At 35.6% G+C, this 22,588-nt stretch overlaps 1 protein-coding gene across 1 annotated transcript in view; it reads right to left on the minus strand.

Annotated features, from left to right (window-relative positions):
- Window positions 1-22,588, minus strand: part of NBEA (neurobeachin) — a 748,838-nt gene that overhangs the window by 251,182 nt on the left and 475,068 nt on the right. Inside the window, 1 exon segment of the mRNA XM_044913201.1 lies at window positions 17,927-18,070. Coding sequence (XP_044769136.1) covers window positions 17,927-18,070 — 144 coding nt within the window.

Raw genomic sequence — 22,588 nt, forward strand, 5'->3', positions numbered from 1 at the left:
GTAGAATGGTCACAAACATTTAAAATGGCGAACTATTCCTTTCTCTTAAAAAGTAATTTAACATATCCAATTAAGTTGGGGTGACATGAAAAAGAATCACTAAACACATTATCAAAACCATACACACTGATTTACTGAAATATTTTACGACTTTTTAAGGACACATTTCCGTGAACTTTTAACGGGGAACACATTCTCTCTACTTAATTCTCTGCCTTTCTGAAAGGAGACCGCGCTTCTGATTGCTTTTACTCCAATCTCATTCTATTGAATTGAGATTTTCTGGGGATTTATAAAAGGACTTTGAACTGGTCCTTCTTTAAGAAAGAAGCGTCATGAAATATTCAGCCTTCATAGTGTGTCATTTTTACCCCTGTCCTTTGGAAATCTCCAGTTACAACTTCCAATTCCATAGCATGTTTAAGGAGCACTGAAGTCTTTTTGTTGTAGCCTTCAGGGAGCAAACCGGCCGCAGAGAGAATACAGAGTTAAATCCACTACAGCAATAGAGAGGGGATTATGTTTTAATCCCTTTTGGGGGAGTCTCTGGATTTTAGGGATCTGATATTAAAATGTTTACATAAGGCACCATCACAAACCAGCAGATCTTCCATGGAAAGCCCGGGATCCCTGTCCAAATAAAAATAGTTTAAAAAGGGCAGCGTCTCTGGATGCCAGAGAGATGGCAATGTAGCAGATTCTGTTCTAGAAGATAACTGGGTACAAATTTAACCTCCTAACTTTGCTTGGTGTAGTGAGTGCAGGACTGAATGTAGATATATCCATTCCAATCACTACTAGAGCAATAAAAGGATATGTTATAATAATGTTTTCAAGCACACACTGAAGTAAAGCGATGGCTATTAAAGGGCAGTTATACAAATGGATGGGACCAAACCTCCTCCCCTGTATTGAGGCATACAATACAGTCCTTTAAAATTCCACCATGCAAAGTGGTAACTAAAGGAACAATAAGTGTTATTTACTTCTAGCACTGGCAACATAATGTTTAAGAAATATTGAGCCATTACTATTTTTGAAAGGATAGGGATATTACTTGACATTAATTTAAATGCTAATTTAAAATCTGAACTAGAACAAAGATCACCCAAGCATACGGAAAAGAATCTTCAAATGAATGAACTTCTCTTTAGAGTCACAGCATCTTTAATCAGTTGAGATGGTAAACCTAGAGTCGAAAGTACATATGTTCTATATTTGAAAAGGGAACTATTCATCAAATATATTTTAAAGGTAGATTGTTAAAAAATACTTGTGGGTTTGGAGGATTCTACTGAAAACAAAATTCCAAGTCTGGAGATCTCACTAATACATCAACTTTTTAATAGAGCTTTATAGTTTACAGGGTTCTTTTATATGATTTTTACTTAACCACTAGTTCAATATTCACAGTTTTGGGGGCTATGGATGTGTCAATACTCTCCTGTCAAAGATCACCAGGAGCACATCTCTAGTTGAAGAGGTTGGGTTTACTGCTCATCGCAGTGAGGGAGACACGGGCAACTTAGTAAGGGTGTCAAAAAGGACTTTTGTAGGATCGAGGCTTTGGTGAAGTGATTCTGGGAAGGGTTCAAGGAGCATGGCTTTGCTCTGGATTGGGCTCTGTCAGGAAGCAGGGATAATTCTGCGACTATGGATCTTAATCAATCTCATTTAGAGGGAGGGAGGACCCAATCTAGGCTAATGCCCTAGTTAGCAGGGAAGCAGTCGTCCCTCATATTAAACAGGACATGGGGGGATATTCAGTATTCAGGTGGTCTGCAGAGTGACCTTGCTTTTGTCTATGCTTCCACTAAATTATAAAGTTGTTTTTTTGCCTCACATCATCATCACGAGACCTTGTCTGATCCTGGTGTTCTGGGAGGTTGTTTATGACTAACAGGAGAACATCAAGGCCTAGCTGTGAGTTCCAGGCTAGCTCCTGACAATACGAGCTTCCTTATAAGGGTCAGGCTAGTTTCCAGAGGTCAAGGACTGCTTTTCTTTTTCTTACATACAGAAATTAGTCATTTTTAGGGGTGTCCATAACATTCTAGGTATTAACAGACAATTACGGCAATTACATTTTCAAACAAGGCTAAGATTTTTATGAGTTTCAATATAAAGTACAACAAGGAGTATACAGGGACAAAGAGTTGAAGTTTAATTAAAATTGGCATCATTACAATTATTTGATGAATTTCAATTGGCCAAAACTATATTTAGTGTACATGAAGTTACAATGTATTTTAGAATCACTTGAATACTTTCTAAACTTAGTTTAATATTAATAAAAGTTTTATTAACTATATAGATTTTCTCTGACCTCAATTGCTTCGAAACCACATGCTCAATTTGCTTTAGAAACACTTAAAAGACAATTATTTGGGAATAATAAACATTGACTAATCTTTATAAATTATTAAACTTAAAATCCTGACATTATTTAACCTGAAATCCTTTGTATTTAGTGCAAAAGTATATCATTCAAAAAATTTTTGAACAAAAATATAATGAAGAAATAATTCTTACAATTATTTCTATACTGTGATACAATTTGTATGAAAATTACTCCTAGCACGAGTGACTGAACATATGTAAAGTATCTACCTCCATTGGACTTCTATCATTTCTAAGTATGGCAATATAATTTAAAGAAAACATTTCTTGGGAGGCCTAGGTGACTCAGTCGGTTAAGTGTCTGCCTTTGGCTCAGGTCATGACCCCAGGGTCCTGAGATAAGCCCTGCGTCCTGTTTTTCCTTCTCCCTCTGACCGTATCCCCTGCTGTACTCTTGCTTCTGCTCTCTCTCTCAAATGAATAAAAAATCGTAAAAAATAAAGAAAATATTTCTCCCATAGAATTAAAAGAATAACATGCTTTAATCTCAAAACAACTTAAAAAGAAACCAATGAAGAATACGAAAAAGTTGGGACTTTGTTTTGAAAGTCTAGGAAAGCTTTAGGCACAAAGAAAATGGAGGTGTTTGTGTGTGCCTGGGGGAGAAGGAGTTGGGAGAAATGTTGCAGAAGATCCGAGATTTCTGTCATCCAGGATAGTTCCCTGAATTTCAGGCATTTGAAATGCCCCAAGAAAAAAGAAAGTATAGTAACAAAATTTCTAGACAATGACTCTTTTCTTTATGTACAGAGAATATTGATAGTGGACCAAATATACTACCAGAATAATAGTCCTTTGAGGTTTTCAAAAACTTCTTGCATGAAAGTAGTTTATGCTTGAGTTTATGTTATGTTTATGCTTGAGTCAAAAAACTAATAGAACCACAAATAGAATACGTAGCTCAAGAATTATGAATTTAACTTCCAGCATTATTCCCTCCCACCCTAACACACACACACACACACACACACACACAATCCATTACAAACCCCAATTTTTAAATAGATTTTTATTTACTTATTTGTCAGAGAGAGAGAGTGCTTGCACGAGCACAAGCAGGGAGAGCAGCAAGTGGAGGGAGAAGCAGGCTCCCCACTGAGCAAGGAGCCTGATGCAGCACTGGATCCCAGGACCCTGGGATCATGACCTGAGCTGAAGGCAGACGCCTAACCAACTGAGCCCCCAGGCATCCCTACAAATCCAAATTTTATACAAACTCACTGTGCCCAAGAGACTTCTTTATGCTCTTTGGTGACTTCTTAAACATATTGGTGGCTTCTTAAACATAATCTATCTTTAGATGGAGATGCACAATAACCAATCATCTCCATAGTGCACTGGTTTCCTTAGATGATTACTGTACAAAATGAGACAAGTGTTTAAGAACCACATCAATGTTTTCAGATCCGAGTAAACCTACCTCTGGGTAAAACTCAACACAGTCTGAAACAGAAACAGAAGAGTGGAGCCTTCTATATAAGAGCAACTGAAGACTGCATTTTAACAAAATATCTGTTCATCATGGTAGAACACTTATTTTTGCACTAATATTATCTAACATCTCATCTTATTTAATGTGCTTATAACAAATAATTTTTAAATCTACCAAGAGATAATCTGATAGACTCTAATTTTAACTTAACATTTAGGTTTTCCAGTTTATTTGTAGAACCGATAATCTTATGTTAAATATAAATCAACAAACCTAGTGCATTTTCTACAAAGGTAATGAATGATTTTATAGGGAAAAAAGCTTACAAAGCATATATAGTCTAAGTAAAATATAACTGAGTTTTTTAGCACAAAAATATCCTCAAAACAGTGATAGTTTTAATGTCCATTGTGATAATTTGTTCTGCCTTTTGATTCAATAGGTGTTCCAGATGAGATTTGTGTTTCTAGTTATATCACATTTAGTTCAACATATGGAATACATTTTTCACTTTTTGGAAGGGTAGTGACTCTTTTATGGCGCTAGGATATCACTTAATGATTGAGAAGAGTAAATTCCTACTAGACTAGATGATTGAATAAACCAGAGGAGATGATTTAAATCTGTTGGACTAGGAAGTACTCTCTGTATCCCTTGGTTGGAGTAAGTGTCTTGCCTTCATGTTCCCATAGTTTCCTGGGTGCATCTTTACAGCAGCCTTATAATATATTAAATGTATGTGTTTAGAAGTCTCTTTCTCTCATTTGGCATAGGTTACTTACAGAAAGGGGCATTATCTTCTTATCTAACACAGTATCTGTCACATAGTATGCAATCTGTTTTTATGGAATTGCAAATAGAAAATGATATACACCAATGTCACATTTGTATGTTATAGCAAAAAGGCCACTTACATTAACAGATCGCATCCTTTCTATTTTTCTGGAATTGATTTCAAATTGTTCTTTAAAAATATGAAAGACACCGCATTTTGGAGAAAACATAAATAAAAGATGCTGAAAACCGACAAGAGTTATAATGTAATTGGTCAATCTAGCTAGGTCCCATGCATACCATTATTTTTTTAAATGGCATAATTTTATAACTGCCATATCGTTCCTACTAAGTTGTTCCCTCCGTGTGAATTAAATGCTTAGAGAGACATATTTAACTCAGCATTCATTCATTCATTATGTAATCAACAAAAATTATTCACTGTTTTTGGTACTAAGAGAGCATATAGTAAAGTATAAGACATGAGTTTTACTCAAGAGCTTGCAGTACATAGTAAAGATAAATACATAGGAATGATTAGGACATAAGGGAGGAAAGGTAGCTAAGGATTGTTAAAGCACTTTACATGAATTGATCTCCCTTTTTCCTCATAACAACAGACCTATGAGAGAGGTACTGCTATTGTGTCCATTTTACAGATAGAAAATGAGACTAAGTGGTGAAGTAATTTAGGGAAGGTCATACAACTAGTAAATGGTAGAGACAAGATTCAGACCTGAATGTCTGACTTCAAAGTCAGGGTATTTAACTGTTATGTGTACTGCCTCCCAACAAGAGAGGGCCAGAAAAATATTCCACAGACATTCACTGAACTGTGATGATTTTCATCCAGCATTTTTGGGGGGTAGGTGTAGTTGGGACAGGATGATGGCTGTGGCATTTGAAGTGAGATGTAATAGATGGGGAGGATGTGGACATGTGGATTTGAGAGGGAAGAGTGCTGTAAGCAGGGCAGAAGAGTTTGAACAAGCACCCAGACGCAGCACATGAACAGGAGTAAGTAAGACTGGCCAGTGATTAGGACGTACAAGGTCGGGGGGTGGGGCGGACAGTGTGAGATGCAACTGAAAACACATACGTTGGGGCGCCTGGGTGGCTCAGTCGGTGAAGCATCTGCCTCCGGCTCAGTCATGATCCCATGGTCCTGCAGAGGAGCCCCGCACTGAGCCCCACATCGGGGGCTCCCTGCTCAGTAGGGAACTTACTCCTCCCTTTCCCTCTGACTGCTCTGCCTGCCACTCCCCCTGCTTGTGCTTCTCTCTCTGTCAAATACGTAAATAAAATCTTAAAAAAAAAAAAAAGGAAAGAAAACACATCCATAGCTGTGAATGTGACATGTTTCCAGAATGTTTAAGGAATCAAAGATTAAAGCTCAGGTATTAACAGTGTGTGGAGCAGCGGTGTTCATGCGGTGAAGAGGGTTAAATATACAGCTCCTTGCTAGAAAATTCACATAGGAACATTTGTCCATCCTGACTGCATAAGAAATGAAGGTTTCGTAGTTTGGAGAAAAAGGAAAATCTGTCATTGATCTTGATGCCCTCCTCTATCTAAAGACTTTTCTGCCTCCACCTCTGTCAATACCTCTTTTTCTCCAATTTCAGAAAATGTATCTTCCATTCTGTTCCAACCAGTTACTCTACCTGGGATTTCGTCCTACTTATCTTGCCTCCCCTAGTTAGTCTTATCTTTGTCCCTTCCCTCCTTTGTTAAGCTTCTAGACATCAGTTTCTTCCTCTTAGTTCCTCACTCTTATTCACTCCTTTTGGTGTCACTCTCATCCTCTACTTAGGCCAAATTATACATAATTCATATAAATGAATCAATATGTTAAAAGCTTGGAAAAGTCTATCCACCAATTAAAAAAACACCAACCTGTGTAACATTTTATATTTAAACCCAGAATTTTCTAAACACATTTAGCTATACTTTTCCCCCCTCATTAACATATTTCAAAACACCTGTGTTCCAAGGAATATCAGTTTGAAAAATGTTGAACGAGAGTTCCCTGACTTCTAGACCATACTAGTCGCTATTGTTCTCTTACTGCTTGACTTCCTTCTTGGTATCCTTGGTGGGCTCTGACTTTGGCTTGCTGCTCTTCTCCCTATATATTTTCACTTTTCTTGGGTGATTTCAGTGGTTTTAATTGTAAACTGCATGTCCAGCTTGGCTCTCAAATTCCAAACCTTTATATTTGACCAAGCTGAACCAAGCATCTTCACTCTCCTCTCCCCTGAAACCCTGTGTCTTCACATTCTCAAACACATTTAACAGTTCCTATACCATTCCTTCTCCCAGGCCAGGTTCCCCTCATTCTTACTCCACACAACCAGCCCCTTATCATAGTCCCTGACATGTTAGTGTTGTTTTGACGCTGTCCCCTTTGCTTTCTTGCCACCACCAATTGAGATTTAGTTCAGGCTCTCATCACCTCTAGTTCAGACAACAGCCTTTTACCTCAAGTTTGGGCATCCTAAAACATTGAGCTACACAGTGGCCTGAGTGATTTAAAAAAAAAAAATATATATATATATATATATATAAATTGGATCTTATCATTGCCATACTTAAAATCCTTCATTGTCTCATTACGGCCTTCAGGATAAAAATCCAGTTTCCTCATGGCACATAAAGCTCCCCCAAGCAAGCTTGTTAGTCTCAGCTTCAGAGACTCCCTGCCTCATACTTTTATCTGAATAATTTAGAGGGACTATTTCAGAGGGAAGGTGGTATTTTAGTATATGATGTTTTTCACAGTCTGCAACAACTCTTTAAATCTTTCTAAATCCTTTACTTATGTTTCTGGACTCAAGATAGAAAATACCTATTCTAGGAAGGCTTTTCAGAGTACACATGGAAATGGTCCTGTTTTGTGTTATCGTGGTTTCCTTTGTATACCTAGGTTGCTATTGTTTTTCATTGTCTGTTTTTCCTCTAGACTATAACCTTCTTGGAAGCAGAAACTTTAATCATATGTGTCTTTTTACTCCAAGCATCCACCATAATATCATGCATATAGTAAATATTCAATATGGACACTTGTTTTGCTTGGATAACCACATCCAACCTCAACCAAGTAAGGATCTGGCCTCAGAGAATAAACACCTGGCAGGTCTTTCCAGCTCTTATTTTTACTGTGTGCAATGAATTTTGACATTTTATATTTAAATTTATTCATTTCATTTACAAATAATGCTGGTAATGATCCACGTAGTTTATTTGTTTACCCACTAATGGGTTGCAACTTGGAATTAAAATCCAAGCAAACACTGATATAGTGGAATGAACAAGGGCTTTAACAAAAGCAGAAAAATAGGTTTAACAAATCTCCGCTCCTCTCTGCTTGTGATGTGATCAGAGTAAAGACCTTAATGTCCAAACCTTAATTTCCACATCTTAAAATGAACTATAATACTAATTCAGAGCTGCAAAGTTATCACCTGCAGTATTGTTTTCTTTCAACAAATGTAAATTATGTCTCCCAGCTTTGTTTGCCCATCCACGCATACCTCTTTACTACCTATCAAGCTCATTTTGCTTTCCTCCTGAAAACTGTTTGGTGAGTTGAGACTCATCCTCCTAGCCCAAACTGAGATGCAAGATTTTTTTTAGAAAGTTTTCTATTATATCTGGTTCTTAATATTCCTGTTTTATATGCAAATTGAACTGGAATAACACTACAACTATACTTAGCAGTTTTATTTAGTGATTTATTTATTTATTAGTGATTTAAAATGAAGGAAAAATTCAACAGAACTTTTGGATTAAAAAAGCATAAAACAGGGGCGCCTGGGTGGCTCAGTTGTTAAGCGTCTGCCTTCGGCTCAGGTCATGATCCCAGGGTCCTGGGATTGAGCCCCACATTAGGCTCTCTGCTCGGTGGGAAGCCTGCTTCTCCCTCTCCCACTCCCCCTGCTTGTGTTCCCTCTTTTGCTGTGTCTCTCTCTGTCAAATAAATAAATAAAATCTTAAAAAAAAAGCATAAAACATTGCAATCAGTCTTTTTTTTTTTTAATTTTTTAAGTAATCTCTACACCCAATGTGGGGCTCAAATTCACAACCCGGAGATCAAGAGTCCCATGCTCTACTAAGTGAACCAGCCAGGCATCCTGTAATCAGTCATATTCTGATTAACTAAACTGCTTAAACATTCTATCTGGAAAAGGATACTTAACAATATTTAGATAAGCAACTCAGTCTGAATTTCCCTTCTTTTTTGCTGATAAAATGTTCTACACTTATATTTATTGGGCTGATAGAGCAGATTCTACTGTGATAACTACTTCTAAGTTGATTGCCATGTAAATACTCCTTAGTGCTGACTGCTTAAGGACATTCTGCAGGCTATTACTCTGACTCTAGCATCAAGCCATGGGAATAAAATAATCAAATAAATAAAATATTTGCACTATGCAGAAAGACTTATTTGTCCTTTTGTATGGTAGGGCTCTAAATGTAGTGGTGAAATCAGGTTTTATATAATGTTTGAATTAGTGCCAAAGTCTTTTGGAGAGAGTACCAGAGACCTCACAGGTGTGGTAGTGTGCAATGATGAATACTCATCTCTTCCTCTTCTCCAAGTTGCCGGCATCCACAGTTTGGCAGTAAGAAAAGTTTTATTATCTCACATTTTTTTTCCTCCAAGTGTGACAAATAAGGTGACCCGTATATTTCCAGTAGGTGATTAATATGCTCATTCACATACTTTTAAAAAAGAAACATAGGAGAGTTTAGTCCCCTGCATATAGGAGGGATCTGGTATACTGATAAGTTAGCTCCGTTCTTGATCACTCCTGCTTTTCAGGTTGAAAATAAGTATAACTATAAGTCTTAGCAGAATTCCTTCATGGGAAATCCTCTGCACAGAGAAGCAAGTAAAAAATAAAAATGGGTTTCAACTAGAACACTGTATTAGGAAGAATAGGCATTGTTGTGGTTTGTGAAACACTTGCAGCATAACAAAGATGGCTTCTTAAGAAAAGATGTAAGAATGTTATATATGATCTGAATCATGGCTGATGGTCTACTAAATAATAGTTGAATTTGTCTTTTTATCATATTTTAAATCTACATAGTTTGGTTAGCAGGGATGTGTTATGATGAAGAGTACCTTAAAAGTGTTCCTACAGACTACATGGTTGAAGGAGACATACACTTTTGAAACTAACGAAATATGGATTCTAGCAAAATGCTGCAGGCTCTACAATGGCCTTGGGGACATTGTAAAAATAATGAGGAGAGAGTAAAAAGGCTAGATAGTCAAGGTAAAGCTTTTGTTTATTTTTACAACTCTTTAACTGAATCAAAAAATTGTTAGAAATTTAAATATTTTAGTTTTTGTAGGCAATGGGCATGTGTTAATGTTGTCTTCAAGAGCTCTGTGAATACTGTGTTTGAAGCTGAATGTGACCCCTTTGGGTATACTATTTATGACTGGCAGAGCAACTTCCTAATTCAAAGAGAGAGAAAAAAGACTTATAAAGACTCATAAGGCTTTTTCAACATCAAATAGTTTTTACTAAACAATATTTTGATGAGTTAAGTGTGAGTGAGTCAGGGACATATGGATTAAATTTCCCTTGAAATACACATGGGCTTAAAAATTAAGGGGAAAATACCGAGCAAAATGCATTTTAGAGAATCCAGAATGTTTAAAAGACATTTTCCCTCTAAATACAAAATTCAGATTGATTCAATTCTAGTTAGACTCTGTAACTAAAACTACATAAAATAAGTATGGAAAAATCTTGTAAAAAATACTAGTTTTATTAGGGAAAGACTGTTCATTAACCATAGTTGAATTGTACTGCAGAGTAGTTAGGCTTCAGCAGATATGATCTGAGTATGAGTTTATCTGTATCTATGTAACACTGAACTTGTTCCTTCTATAGTACTTACTCTCTTATTCCATTAAACAACTATAATAAAACTTTTCTGTGTTTAGGTTCAAATGTTTTTCTTTTTTAATAATGTATTTCTCTGAAAAACTCTCAGCTTTTAGAATTTGGCTGTTCCTGTATTTTTATTATATTTTTCTTGAATCTTGAGTTCTTCCATCTTATATGCTGTACATTTTGCTTTATCCTCCTTTCTTTGCTCAGTTTTTAGGTAACATTCAATTTATATATAAACAACTTTGCCTCTGGTATCTGGACATTCTAAGTTAGAACATTTGAAGACCTAACAGTATCTATCTGATCATCTTAATTGTTGACTTTCATTTATTAGGGTAGACATATTTTATGTTCTAACTTCCTGGTTACTGAAGTTACTGAGAGGTAGTGGTAGCAGGCCTAATTCTCTTGATGATTCTTTTTTCTATCAGTTTCTGAGTCCCAGAGTTCTGCACCCTAAGTATTTAATAGATGTTAAGACTAAGCAAATCAGTGTGTGAATGCAGTAAATAGAGATTTAGGGAGGTAGGAATGGTTAACCTTAAAACAAATTCTAAGTAAGTTTCCACCCCCCCCCCCAATTATTTGATACCTGCTTTCACTTTGTGTGTGTGTTTTTTTTTAACAATTTTATTTATTTATTTGAGAAAGAGAGATGCAGAGACAGAGCATGAGTGTGGCGGGGGGGGGGGGGGGGGGGGAGGTGGGGAGAAAGGGAGGCAGAGGGAGAAGTAGACTCCCTGCTGAGCAGGGAGCTCGATGCAGGGCTCCATCCCAGGACCCTGGGATCATGACCTGAGCCGAAGGCAGATGCTTAACCAACTGAGCCACCCAGGTGCCCCTGCTTTCACTTTGAATTAGTAGAATAAAGATAACAGAAAACAGACAAAAAATTTGACCAATGAACAAGAAAAACAGTCTGAAAAGGTACAGCCATCTTAACATTAGTGAAAGTATACCTGAGAACTTTTTAGGGCATTAAAGGTGTGTCCTGCAGGGAAGCTTTGACCGTCACTTAGGAGAATCTCCTATTGATTACACCCTGTTTCTCTTAGTAGATGTCTTCCTTATTTCTCTATTTTTTCATTCTTAAATTCACATAATGCACTTTTGCTGAGTTTTGGATTTTTGACTTTGTGTGTGGTATATAGTGTGTATGTGTGTGTGAAAAAGATTATAAATCTACCACTTGGAAAAAGCCATATAAAAATATCCAAGTTTTATACTACACTTCTTTCCCATGTTGCTAGTTTTCTATACTAGTTACTCTTTTTAAATATTCAAAATAACATTGTAATCCTTTGGTTATGGAATATGTTTTCCATGTGATAGAGAAAATATTTTTTGGTTAAGAGTCACAGTGGTATCCAGACTTTTAAAATGGGAACCTTAAGAGACATTTAGTTAAAATGATACAATTAGAAGAAGCTGGAATGGAAGAAAGATTAATTTAGTTCTTACCTGGAAAGTCAAGTGACTAGTTGAGTAATTTGAATAATTCAATTAGTATGAGCAGATGCTCTGATAATCCAAGCCCTTAAATACTTAATTTTAATAGCTCAAAATTTTTGTTTTGTTTTTTTGGTTTTGGTATAAACTAACTAGATAATGATCTCAGCTCTCTAGTTTATTTCAACCTACATTAACTTTTTCAATGGGAACCTTTTTAGGACTAGTAATTGTATTAGAAGATTTCCTCATGGTAAAGGTACATGGGATATGGTCACAATACTTAAGGAATTTATAGTCTAAAAGGAAAGAGAAAACATACAGAAAGGCATCTTGTATAAGTATCTTAAGAATGGTATAATCAAAATTTTATAGAGTGGCTATAATAAAAAAGACAGATAATAACCAGCATTAGGAGTGTGGAGAAATTGGACCCTCACAAACTGCTGATGGGAATGTAAAATGACACAGCCACTTTGGAAAATGGTCTATCAGTTCCTCAAAAAGATAAAAATAGAGTTATTATTTGACCCAGAAATTTCATGCCTAGGTATATATTCAAGAGAAATGAAAACATACGTTGACATAAAATGTTGTACATGAATGTTCACAGCAGCATTAATCACAGTGGCAAAAAGGTGGAAACACACCAAGTGTTCATCAATTAATGAATGGACAAACAAAATGTGATATATCCATACAATGGATATTCACCATTTATTTACTGTAAAAGGGGACATGCATGGTATAACATGGATGAGTCTTGAAAACATTATGCTAAGTAAAAGAAGTTAGTCACAAAAGACTACATATTATACAATTATGTTTATATGAGATGTTCAGAATAGTCAAATCTATGGAGAGAGAAAGTAGATTAGTGGTCCTCTAGGGCTGTGGAGGGGGCATGGGAAAATTGGGTGGAATAGCTAAAGAGTATAGAGGTTTCTTTTTTGGTGTGATGAAATGTTCTAAAATTGTGATAATGGTTGCATAACTCTGTGAATATACTAAAAATCATTAAATTGTGCTCTTTAAAAGGGACAATTGTATGGTGTGTGAGTTATGCCTCAATAAAATTGTTGCCACAAAAAAGTTATGGGGTGACAAAACTGGCCAGTGAATACTTCATCAAGTGTTTAATATAGTTATAAAAAATGGGTAGAGATTTTGATAGGTGATAAAGGAAGGTGTAGAAGAGAGATGTGTGAAGGATATTTCAGGTAAAGAAAGAAGTCTGGATATTGGTGTAAACCTATGGAAAATCTTTCAAGTTATTTGACATTAAATGGATGGGTGGATTATTGGTAATAATAGCTTACATATATAAACAAAAAAATTGTTTTTAATAATTTGCAGAACTGATAAACCATAAAGGACCATCACCATGATGATTTCAGAATTCCCTAACTTGGCAAAATTAGGAATATTTGGAAGTAACAATAGAGAAATCTGGACAAATTCCAAATCTGTTATGGAAAATATTTCTACTGTCACTTGGCATATGTGACAGAACTACCGCTCTAAAAAAAATGAGGTACATTTTATGAGTGGGACACAGTTCTATCAGTTGAATTAAATCATTCACTTGTCACTTCATATAAATTTTCGTTAATCTGAAACTTTAGTTACTCAGTAATTATTTGCAGAAATAACTTGCCAAGCTGAGTTTCAAATTAAAATATACATTGGGATTTTAGATTAAAAACAGTTGCATTATACTAATTAATTTCAGTGTTTTAAGTAACAATATAATTAGTAAATTGAAATTTTTAGTTACGTATGGTATCTTAGGTGCTAATTCACTTTGGTGAATCACTACAAACTAAAAAAGCAATTAAAATAAATTAAGCTAGGTGTTATTAATATAATAATTACTTAATTCATTCGCATACTTCTATATTATAATTGTATTAGCCATTTGCTACAGTGCATAATAAATTGAGTAATTAATAATCACACACATTTAACTTGCCTCTTGAGATGAACAGCTTGGGAAGAAAGGGAACTAAAAGTGAAACAGAAAATTGTATGACATTTAAGTCTGCAGAACTTGGTGGACCATTTTATCTTTATTGAAACTAGAAAACTCCAAAGCAAATGGGAAAAAACACAAGAGTCAATATTTATATAAAATTGTGTTAAAAACATTCTATCAGATTTTTTTAACTTACCAGAATGATTTTAGAGAACAGATATATAAAACTAAAATTAATTATTGTGCATATTCATAGACTTCTAAATATAGTATAATAAAACCAGTGTAAAAATTGAGGTATAAGCTGAGGATCTTATTTTTACATCATTTTAGAAGAATCTTTAAGTATATACACATGCATATTTCAATATACTATTTGGTATATTTGAATTCAAACCATAACTTATATATTTTTAAGGAAATACATTATTTTATTTACTTCTTAACCTTACACAAGCTACTTAATCTCTCTTGGTCTCTATAGCCTCATTTGTAAAATTAGGGTAATAATAGTATCGAGCTCATAGAGTTACTGTGAATATTAAATAGGTTACTGCATATAAAGTTCTTTAGACACTGCCTGGTTCTTAGTAAGACATGCTAGCTACTCTTCTTTCTCTTTTCTTCTTTTTATAAACAGAAACTGATCCTATCTTTTAAAATCCCAAATATAATATTAACTAAATTAGTACTTTCCCTTAGTTTTCTTTTCTAATTAGCATCTTTTTTCCCCCTGGAATTTAACTTGACTATTAAGAAATATTGCACATTGGGGCGCCTGGGTGGCTCAGCTGGTTAAGCGACTGCCTTCGGCTCAAGTCATGATCCTGGAGTCCCGGGATCGAGTCCCGCATCGGGCTCCCTGCTCGGCGGGGGGTCTGCTTCGTCCTCTGACCCTATCTCCCCTCTCATGTGTTCTCTCTCTCTCATTCTCTCTCTCTCAAATAAATAAATAAAATCTTCAAAAAAAAAAAAAAGAAATATTGCACATTGACAAATTATAATGCATGGTCTCCTCATCTGTGTGCTTGTCAGCAAAACAGGGCTTTGTAAGAACAGGAAAATGAATTATACTAATCAGCAGATTTAGGTTTACCATTAATATTATAAAAATGGTTCCTCATTCATAGAATATCTAAATCTAAGAACTCTAATTACTTGTATATATATTTTTTCCTCCTTTTTTATTGTTATTTACCTTTTTTTAAACTTGTATATTTTTGAAGGTACATTTCTTACATTACTAATATGCAAGCCATATTACTAAGTGATGAAAAGATAAACCCATAATTTTCATCTCAGAAGTGGAAAATGGGCATTTGTTATTTTACATAATACTTCCAGACACCAAGCATGGATCATATTAATTTTGTGCACCGATTTTAGGATCTCCTGGATTTTAATGTGGACTTAGATCTCATCTCCTGTGATTGTGAAGTTTTTCTCTAGGCAGCTTAGCACTGTTTGGTTATTTAGAGCAATAAGTTACATATAAGAAAGCCATTATCCTTTAACAACTTTTAATTTCTGAGACAAAGACAACAAAACAGTTACATATTTATGTGGTCTGAAACTTTATTAACAGCTGGTTTTTTAAAATCTAAGAACAGTGGTTTGTAATTAACTTCTTTTTATTGTTATGTTAATCACCTAAAATGATTTTTATGTGACATTGTGACTATCACACCAGTCTAGCTAATAAATAGGCCTCAGCATTTACAGAATGAATCTATATATACCTATGTATTATGCAGACTATTTCTGTTACCCTTACTTCTCCTTTCACAAAACATCCATCCCCTCCTTTTCTACTGAATTCAAAGCTCAGAGTCACATTTGCGGGCTTCTCTTTTAAAGAGGAACATTATAGACTAGATAGGGGATCAATATTCTAGGACAGTTTGTAAAATTCATCAGACACAAAGATTCTGCAAAAAGAGCATGAATTAGAACCAGGTGGAAATGGATAGGAGTGGATCTGCTCAAAGAAAAGTCTGCTTAAAAGACAGAAGTTAGAGGAGTCTTGACAGAGTGAATTGGTCAAAAGCCACACAATTAGATTTTTAAATAATTTACTGCAAGCATACTTTCATTGTTCTTTAGATATTTTAACTTAATGTTATTTTGGGAATTTTGCTTATAAGCATAAATTAATACTAATAATTACTCTAGCCACCATCAAAGGAGAGAAATATAAAGAAGTTATGAGTCTTTATTGGATTTTGCCTCTGGTAGTTTGGGGCAGATCTTATTATAATAAACTTCAGGTATCAGCCAAATTTGTATCAACTAATTAATTACCTTTATAATGGGAACTAAGGACCAGAGAGTCTAAACTAAATTGTATAATTATTGAACATATTTATTAGCATATGTGGATGAGGAAAGACAACATATTATCTGAAAGGGTCACAAATCATGTTTATAAATTTTCTTTAGTACTTTAGGATCAAGAATAAGACCAGGAAAAGAGAAAACAAATCTGTGGGCAAAAACAAATCACAGACTTCATTTGCTTAAATTTCCAAATGGCCTCAGAGAAAATCTCTGAACTATTAAACTATAAAAACAACAAAACCAAAACTTCAACATTTACTTAGGAATTCAAGGCAAACATTTGTTCATAGACTTAGGATTAGTTTTAAATAGGACAAATAATTTTCATGATACAGAAATGTGAGTGACATAGGTATATCCAGGAGCTGGCATTCGAGTAACCTTATGAAACATTTTCTAGAAGAGGGAGGATAAGTTGCCATCTCTAGTTTACAATTAACAAGAACATCTCTTTGATAAAAAGAGAAATCTCTAACTGGTAGAAACATCTTTGGAGGCTTTCATAAAGCATGACAGATAATTTTCAGCACACTTCTGGAACAGGAGTGCTGTTTTGTAAACCGAATGATGAGTACAAGTCTACTTCTCTATTGCTATCTGCCACCCCAACGTTGTATGGGCTGAAAATACAGAATTGAGGTAAGACACAGCCACTTCTTGAGACTCTAAAGCAGGAGTTTTTACCTTGAGATCTATGATATGGTTCTATGGATTGGTTTCCAGGGGTCAGTGAACCCTCCAAAATTGTGTATAAAATTATACGTGCACCTTCATGAAGCAATCTGTTTTCACCAGATTCTCAAAGATGGTTTAAAACCCATATAAGGTTATGGCCCAATGCATATATCCATATATCCATATATCCATATCCCACATGGTCATTGCAGATAGTGCTCTCAACTGACATTAGATCAGCACCAGGACAAGGTGAAAACAAGAATTGTTTGCTAATGGTGGAGATCAGCAGTGTGGGTATACAGAAAAACATCAGGGACATTCCAAAGAGTGGCAGCAGGGAAGAAATGGCAAATTCGAGTGTCTGCTGGCTGACGTGGCCATTCTTCATGGCTGTTAGCAGGCTAGAGTCACTCGTAAATCAATGAGTCTATCATTCTGTCTCCCCTTCCAATTACCTAGGCAGTTAGACGGGACAACTTCTGCTATATGCTATTTCTCCTATATTAAAAAGTTGCTCCTCGGGCGCCTGGGTGGCTCAGTTGGTTAAGCGACTGCCTTCGGCTCAGGTCATGATCCTGGAGTCCCTGGATCGAGTCCCACATCGGGCTCCCTGCTCGGCAGGGAGCCTGCTTCTCCCTCTGACCTTCCCCCCTCTCATGTGCTCCCTCTCTCATTCTCTCTCTCTCAAATAAATAAAATCTTTAAAATAAAAAAAAGTTGCTCCTCATTGCAAAGAAAGTAGATGCAGCCATTCATTTATTATTAGTAAAATACATATTTGTTTGATATGTACTTTCCTCTCTCCAATACTAGAAGTGAGATGAAGTAAATTATTAATGTTCACATGATTCTGCATCGTTCCAACCACTGGCACCAACTCATTCGCCAGGAGATAGATCTTAAATTTGGGAACTTTATATTTCTTACTTACAACAAATAGAAGAAAGATATTTAAACATTTACCTGCAAGATTGTCGATTTCTTTCTCCTGCAGGAGACTGACTGCATCATCATCTCCTTCCAGCATAAGTTCTGTCTCTGCATTTTGATTCACTATTGCTTGACTTCTGAAGGCTTTCTTGGACTTTACCACATCTTCTTCAGTGCCTAATCACAAAGGAAATACAGCAATTTAGGTTATTATGATTGTTTGGCTTTTAGTATTAAAAATAACCTATTACTTTCTTATAATTATATGCTGCATTTATGTATGAGTTTACAATTACAGAACATTTTTACCTTCTTTATCTTGTTTGGTGTTCAAAATAACTGAGAAAGACAGGGGGGTGTAATCAATCACCTGCCCTTCTTTTACAGAGGAGGAGAAAGGCTGAGAAATCTCATTCCTCACTGAGGGACCTAGGAGTTGGCCGGTGGTAGAGAAAAGACAAATCCACATCTTGGGGCTCTAAGATCACCACTTTCTATAAAAAATCTGCACCTCACCACAAACTTGGTTTTCTGATACATAAAAGTACACAATTTTGCACAATTATACTTTTGTGTGAATTAGAAAATCAATTGATCAGATCATTTTTGAAAGTAGACGAGATAAGTGTGAAGAAAACAAGAACGTGTCCACATCTGAAGAGCACCAGTGGTTGTCACTGGGAAGTTAGGAATGATGGAGACACCAAATGTGTTGCACAGCAGCGATTTCCTTAACAGTCAGTGAAAGCAATAATGTTTTTTGAAACTGATAGCCTTATTTTGTTAGATAAAATAGTACAGAAGGCCAAACATACAAAAACAAAGTAAGTCAGAAAAACTGAAATACAGCCAAAGCTGACCCAGCATTAGCATGTCAATCAGTGTAAAGGTTAGAAATTACAATGCAGTTGAATCCCTCATGGATTTGACTCCTTAACAGATATAATTCAATATTTGTATTTCAACATTATACTTCAACATTTTAAGAATGGCCACTTCAGCCACCAGCTTTGGCAGGTGATGATAACTCTAAAATTATCTGAACAGCAAATAATGTACATATATATATATATATACATATATATATATTTATATGTATTTGTATATTTAGCTAAAAATATCTTTATTTCATATCACTTGAGGCTGGAATTCAGCCTGGAAGAAAATGTAATATTTAGTGCGTTCTAGCTGTAGTATTAGTATATAGGTTTCAGGGAGGCAGCATTTCCTGGGAAAATACCCACACATTTCATTAGGTGTGGTGGATATATTCCTGAAAATGGGAGCCTAATAAATCACTCCTGTGTGGTGGTGTTGTATCAGAGTTCTAGGGACTGGTAAGGGGTCTGTCTGTGTACATATGCAATCATTCTCCCAATCTTGCCATGCCTTTGGCCAAAATTCCCTCCAGTTAACAATTAACAATACTTTTGGTCATTCTCCCAGGCCCAGTATAGGACTTCCAACAGTCCATTACTGTCTGTGATATCTGCTCAACTATTTTCTTGGAAGTACATCTAGCTGCCATAACGCTTGCATTGCAAAAGTGTTCGCCTCTTTCATTGCAACTTGCACGCTTCTTTTTGTCAGCGACGCAGAGCCGATTCTGTTTGCTAAAACATTAATAAGTTGGCTCAAAAGTAGCACATATAGGAGTAAAAACCACATGATGAACAGAGTGATGTCACAAAAGCACTGTAGAATGTTACTGTCACAGAGCTATGGTCTGTCATCCTAGCTCTTACTGGATAATAGCATTTAGAAAGCATGGCTAAAAAAATATATATATACATATATATATAGCATAACCGCATAAATAGATTGTTAAATATATATTTTGATAAGTACTTCAGAAACAAACAGTATTATTACAACTCAATGCTATGTAGGAGGTGAGGGGCATTAAATAGGTTATATGTATATCTTTCTTTCACTGGCCCACAGATGATTCTTACTTCTGGAATAAAAGATTGAGGACTGATTACTGAATGCTCTAGAACCTTATCTTAATTTTATTTGGTTTCTTGATGATATAAAGCCAGTAAAACAGAACCCTTCTGGGGGTGGCTATCTTTATAACTTGTTTGCTTCTTGGGTAGTAACTTAATTTGAGAAACCCAGAGCTTGCATCATTTGAGAACAAAAGAGGTGAATCCAATCATTAATAACTGAGAAGCCTCTCTTGAGGTCTTTATAGTCATACTGCTAGTACACATCTGCAGCTGGATATTCCTAAGTCCACATGTCCCTAACTGAATGAATCATCTATTGCTTCTCCACCTCCCCCAATTTTGATCAACCCACTTACTTAAGCCACAAACCTAGGGGTCATCCTGGAAGGTGACTGCCATGGCCCCGGCTCAGGCCACCACTCTTTTGGTCTGGAGGTCTTCAATAGCTCCATTATTCACACCATCCCAACATTTTTGTCAGAGTGATTATCACAAAGCAAAAATAAGTGGAGGATCTTTTCCTGCTGCATATGTTTCCTTCCAATCAACAACACTCAATGCAAGGCTTATATGCTGGCAGTCCAAATCTAAACTCCTTGGCACGGCTGGGCAAGGCCTTTTATCCTTCCATTCCCAGCTTTGCATTATCTTTTCTCACTGCCCCATCAGCAATACTGAACCTATTATAGCTTCCAAAATAGGTCCTCAGACCTATTTACCTGGGCTAATATTATCCCTACTGTATGGTGTGTTCCTTCCTTCTTCCTTTTTGGGGCTCATTCCTATTTGATCTCCCAAACTCACCTCCTTGAGGTGCCTTTCCTAGCCAACTGCTCTGTATTTTCACTGTTGACGCAGAACTCTACCACACTGGACAGGTGTTATCTGTTATGTGTTTGTCTTCTCCACTGAGCTCTGGCCTCATTTCTGCAGCCTCAGTGTGGGGCACCCAGCAGACGTGTAACAAACAGTCGCCGAATGGAATTCAAGTCTACCCACTCTGTGTTCTCTTCTCTGATTTCTTAAGGTAAGTTTGTGTGCTCTTTCCCTGACCCTTCCACCACACCTTATAAATCCTGTTACTGCAGCTACAGATACTGTAATTGGTTGTTGGCTTGTTGTCTCGGAAGAGCCTGAAAGCTCCTTGATCACTGGCAATGTGCTTCTGTCTTTGTATTCTCAGTTCTTAGCCCACTGCCTGGCACAGAGCGAGCCCACATATATGCAGAACAAATGAATAAACTGAGACATGAACGTTACCTCTGGATACTTCTTAATCTGAAGATCCTAAGATTTCTCAGAGAGTCTTGGTGATTTGTCTCCAGTTTGGGGACAAATTGGAGAATTTATGTATTTACACAAAGGGAACTTGATTCTTTATATGAAATAATCAATAAAACTCTTTAAGTATGAGTCAGCCTGATAAAACAAATCTTCCCTTGTGGACATCCACGTTTTATCTGTGTTGTCATTAAGAAAAAAGCTTTACAATACTCTTGTGTTATTAAAATTAAAATCTACAAATAAAGTAAACGTAATGAAAGTAGGTGAGCTCTGAAACGTATATTAAGCTTTCAATTTTATCCTCTCTGGTTTTAAAACAGTAAAAACAGTTATGCCTTTAAAAGATATATAGTAAACTGATCCATACCGACACACTGAACTCACCATCCCTGTTGAAGTGTTATCAGTTTTTAGCTCAGTAAACTTCCTGATTTTATGGTACTGCACGAAACATTTATCTAAATTAAAGTGTACAAGATCCAAAGGTGCTTTTCAATCACAATATCTTTTATGAATTAGAGTTTCATTCATCAAAATTACAGGCAAAAAGAGGTAAGGTCTCAAAGGGCTGTCTCATTACAAGGCTTATAAACACTGTCCTTAGAAAGAATTGGTTTAACACCCAACAAATCAAAATCTGATTGGGAAGAGAATTTATTTGAGATCATCTATCTTCACAAGACATGTTGGACTGAGTGCACTTCTTGGCCTCTTTAGCCATTCATCAAGAAATTAACAAGCAAATACTACAAACCACCAGAACTCCCTACTTAGATTTGAAAGTGTGAATTATGTCTGAAGTTGGATAGTATACGCCATATATATTTATTTGCTAAGAAAACATCAAAATGCCATAAATTAGAAAGGTTCAGAAGTAATAAAATGCCACCAAATTATAGATTAATCCAAATCCAAAATTATTTTTACATTATTTTCCACATTGTGTGACAAATAACAACTACAGAAAAATATTCTATACCCATTAGATTCCTTAGCAAATACATATGCTTGTCGCTCTGTATGTGAAAACATTATCTAATATAGAATAATGTGTTAGACAAAAGTAAATAAAGTTCTTCTTTCATTAAATTTATTTTAACAAACTGGATCCATGAAACAAATAATATTTTAAAACCAAAGTAACAAGAGAACTAAAACATTTCTAGCAGTATTATTATACTCTAATATTACCACTATATTTGTATTATTATTATCTTTTAAATAAGTATAAGTTAAAATATAGAAATGACAAGTTGGAGACGTTAACTTATCTTAAAAATATTCAGAGAATATGTCTCTCTGGAAAGTTTGGACAAGCAAGGTGAAGAAATTATTTTATTTGTCCTTTTTTATTGACAAATATAAATAGTTAATGTAAAGAAAAAGGCTACATGGTAGTTTATCTGTTTAAGGAATTATTCTATACATATTCTATACAGCTCTAAAACATCTATACTAA

This window comes from Neomonachus schauinslandi, chromosome 3, assembly GCF_002201575.2.
Source record: "Neomonachus schauinslandi chromosome 3, ASM220157v2, whole genome shotgun sequence".
Lineage (NCBI taxonomy): Eukaryota > Metazoa > Chordata > Mammalia > Carnivora > Phocidae > Neomonachus > Neomonachus schauinslandi.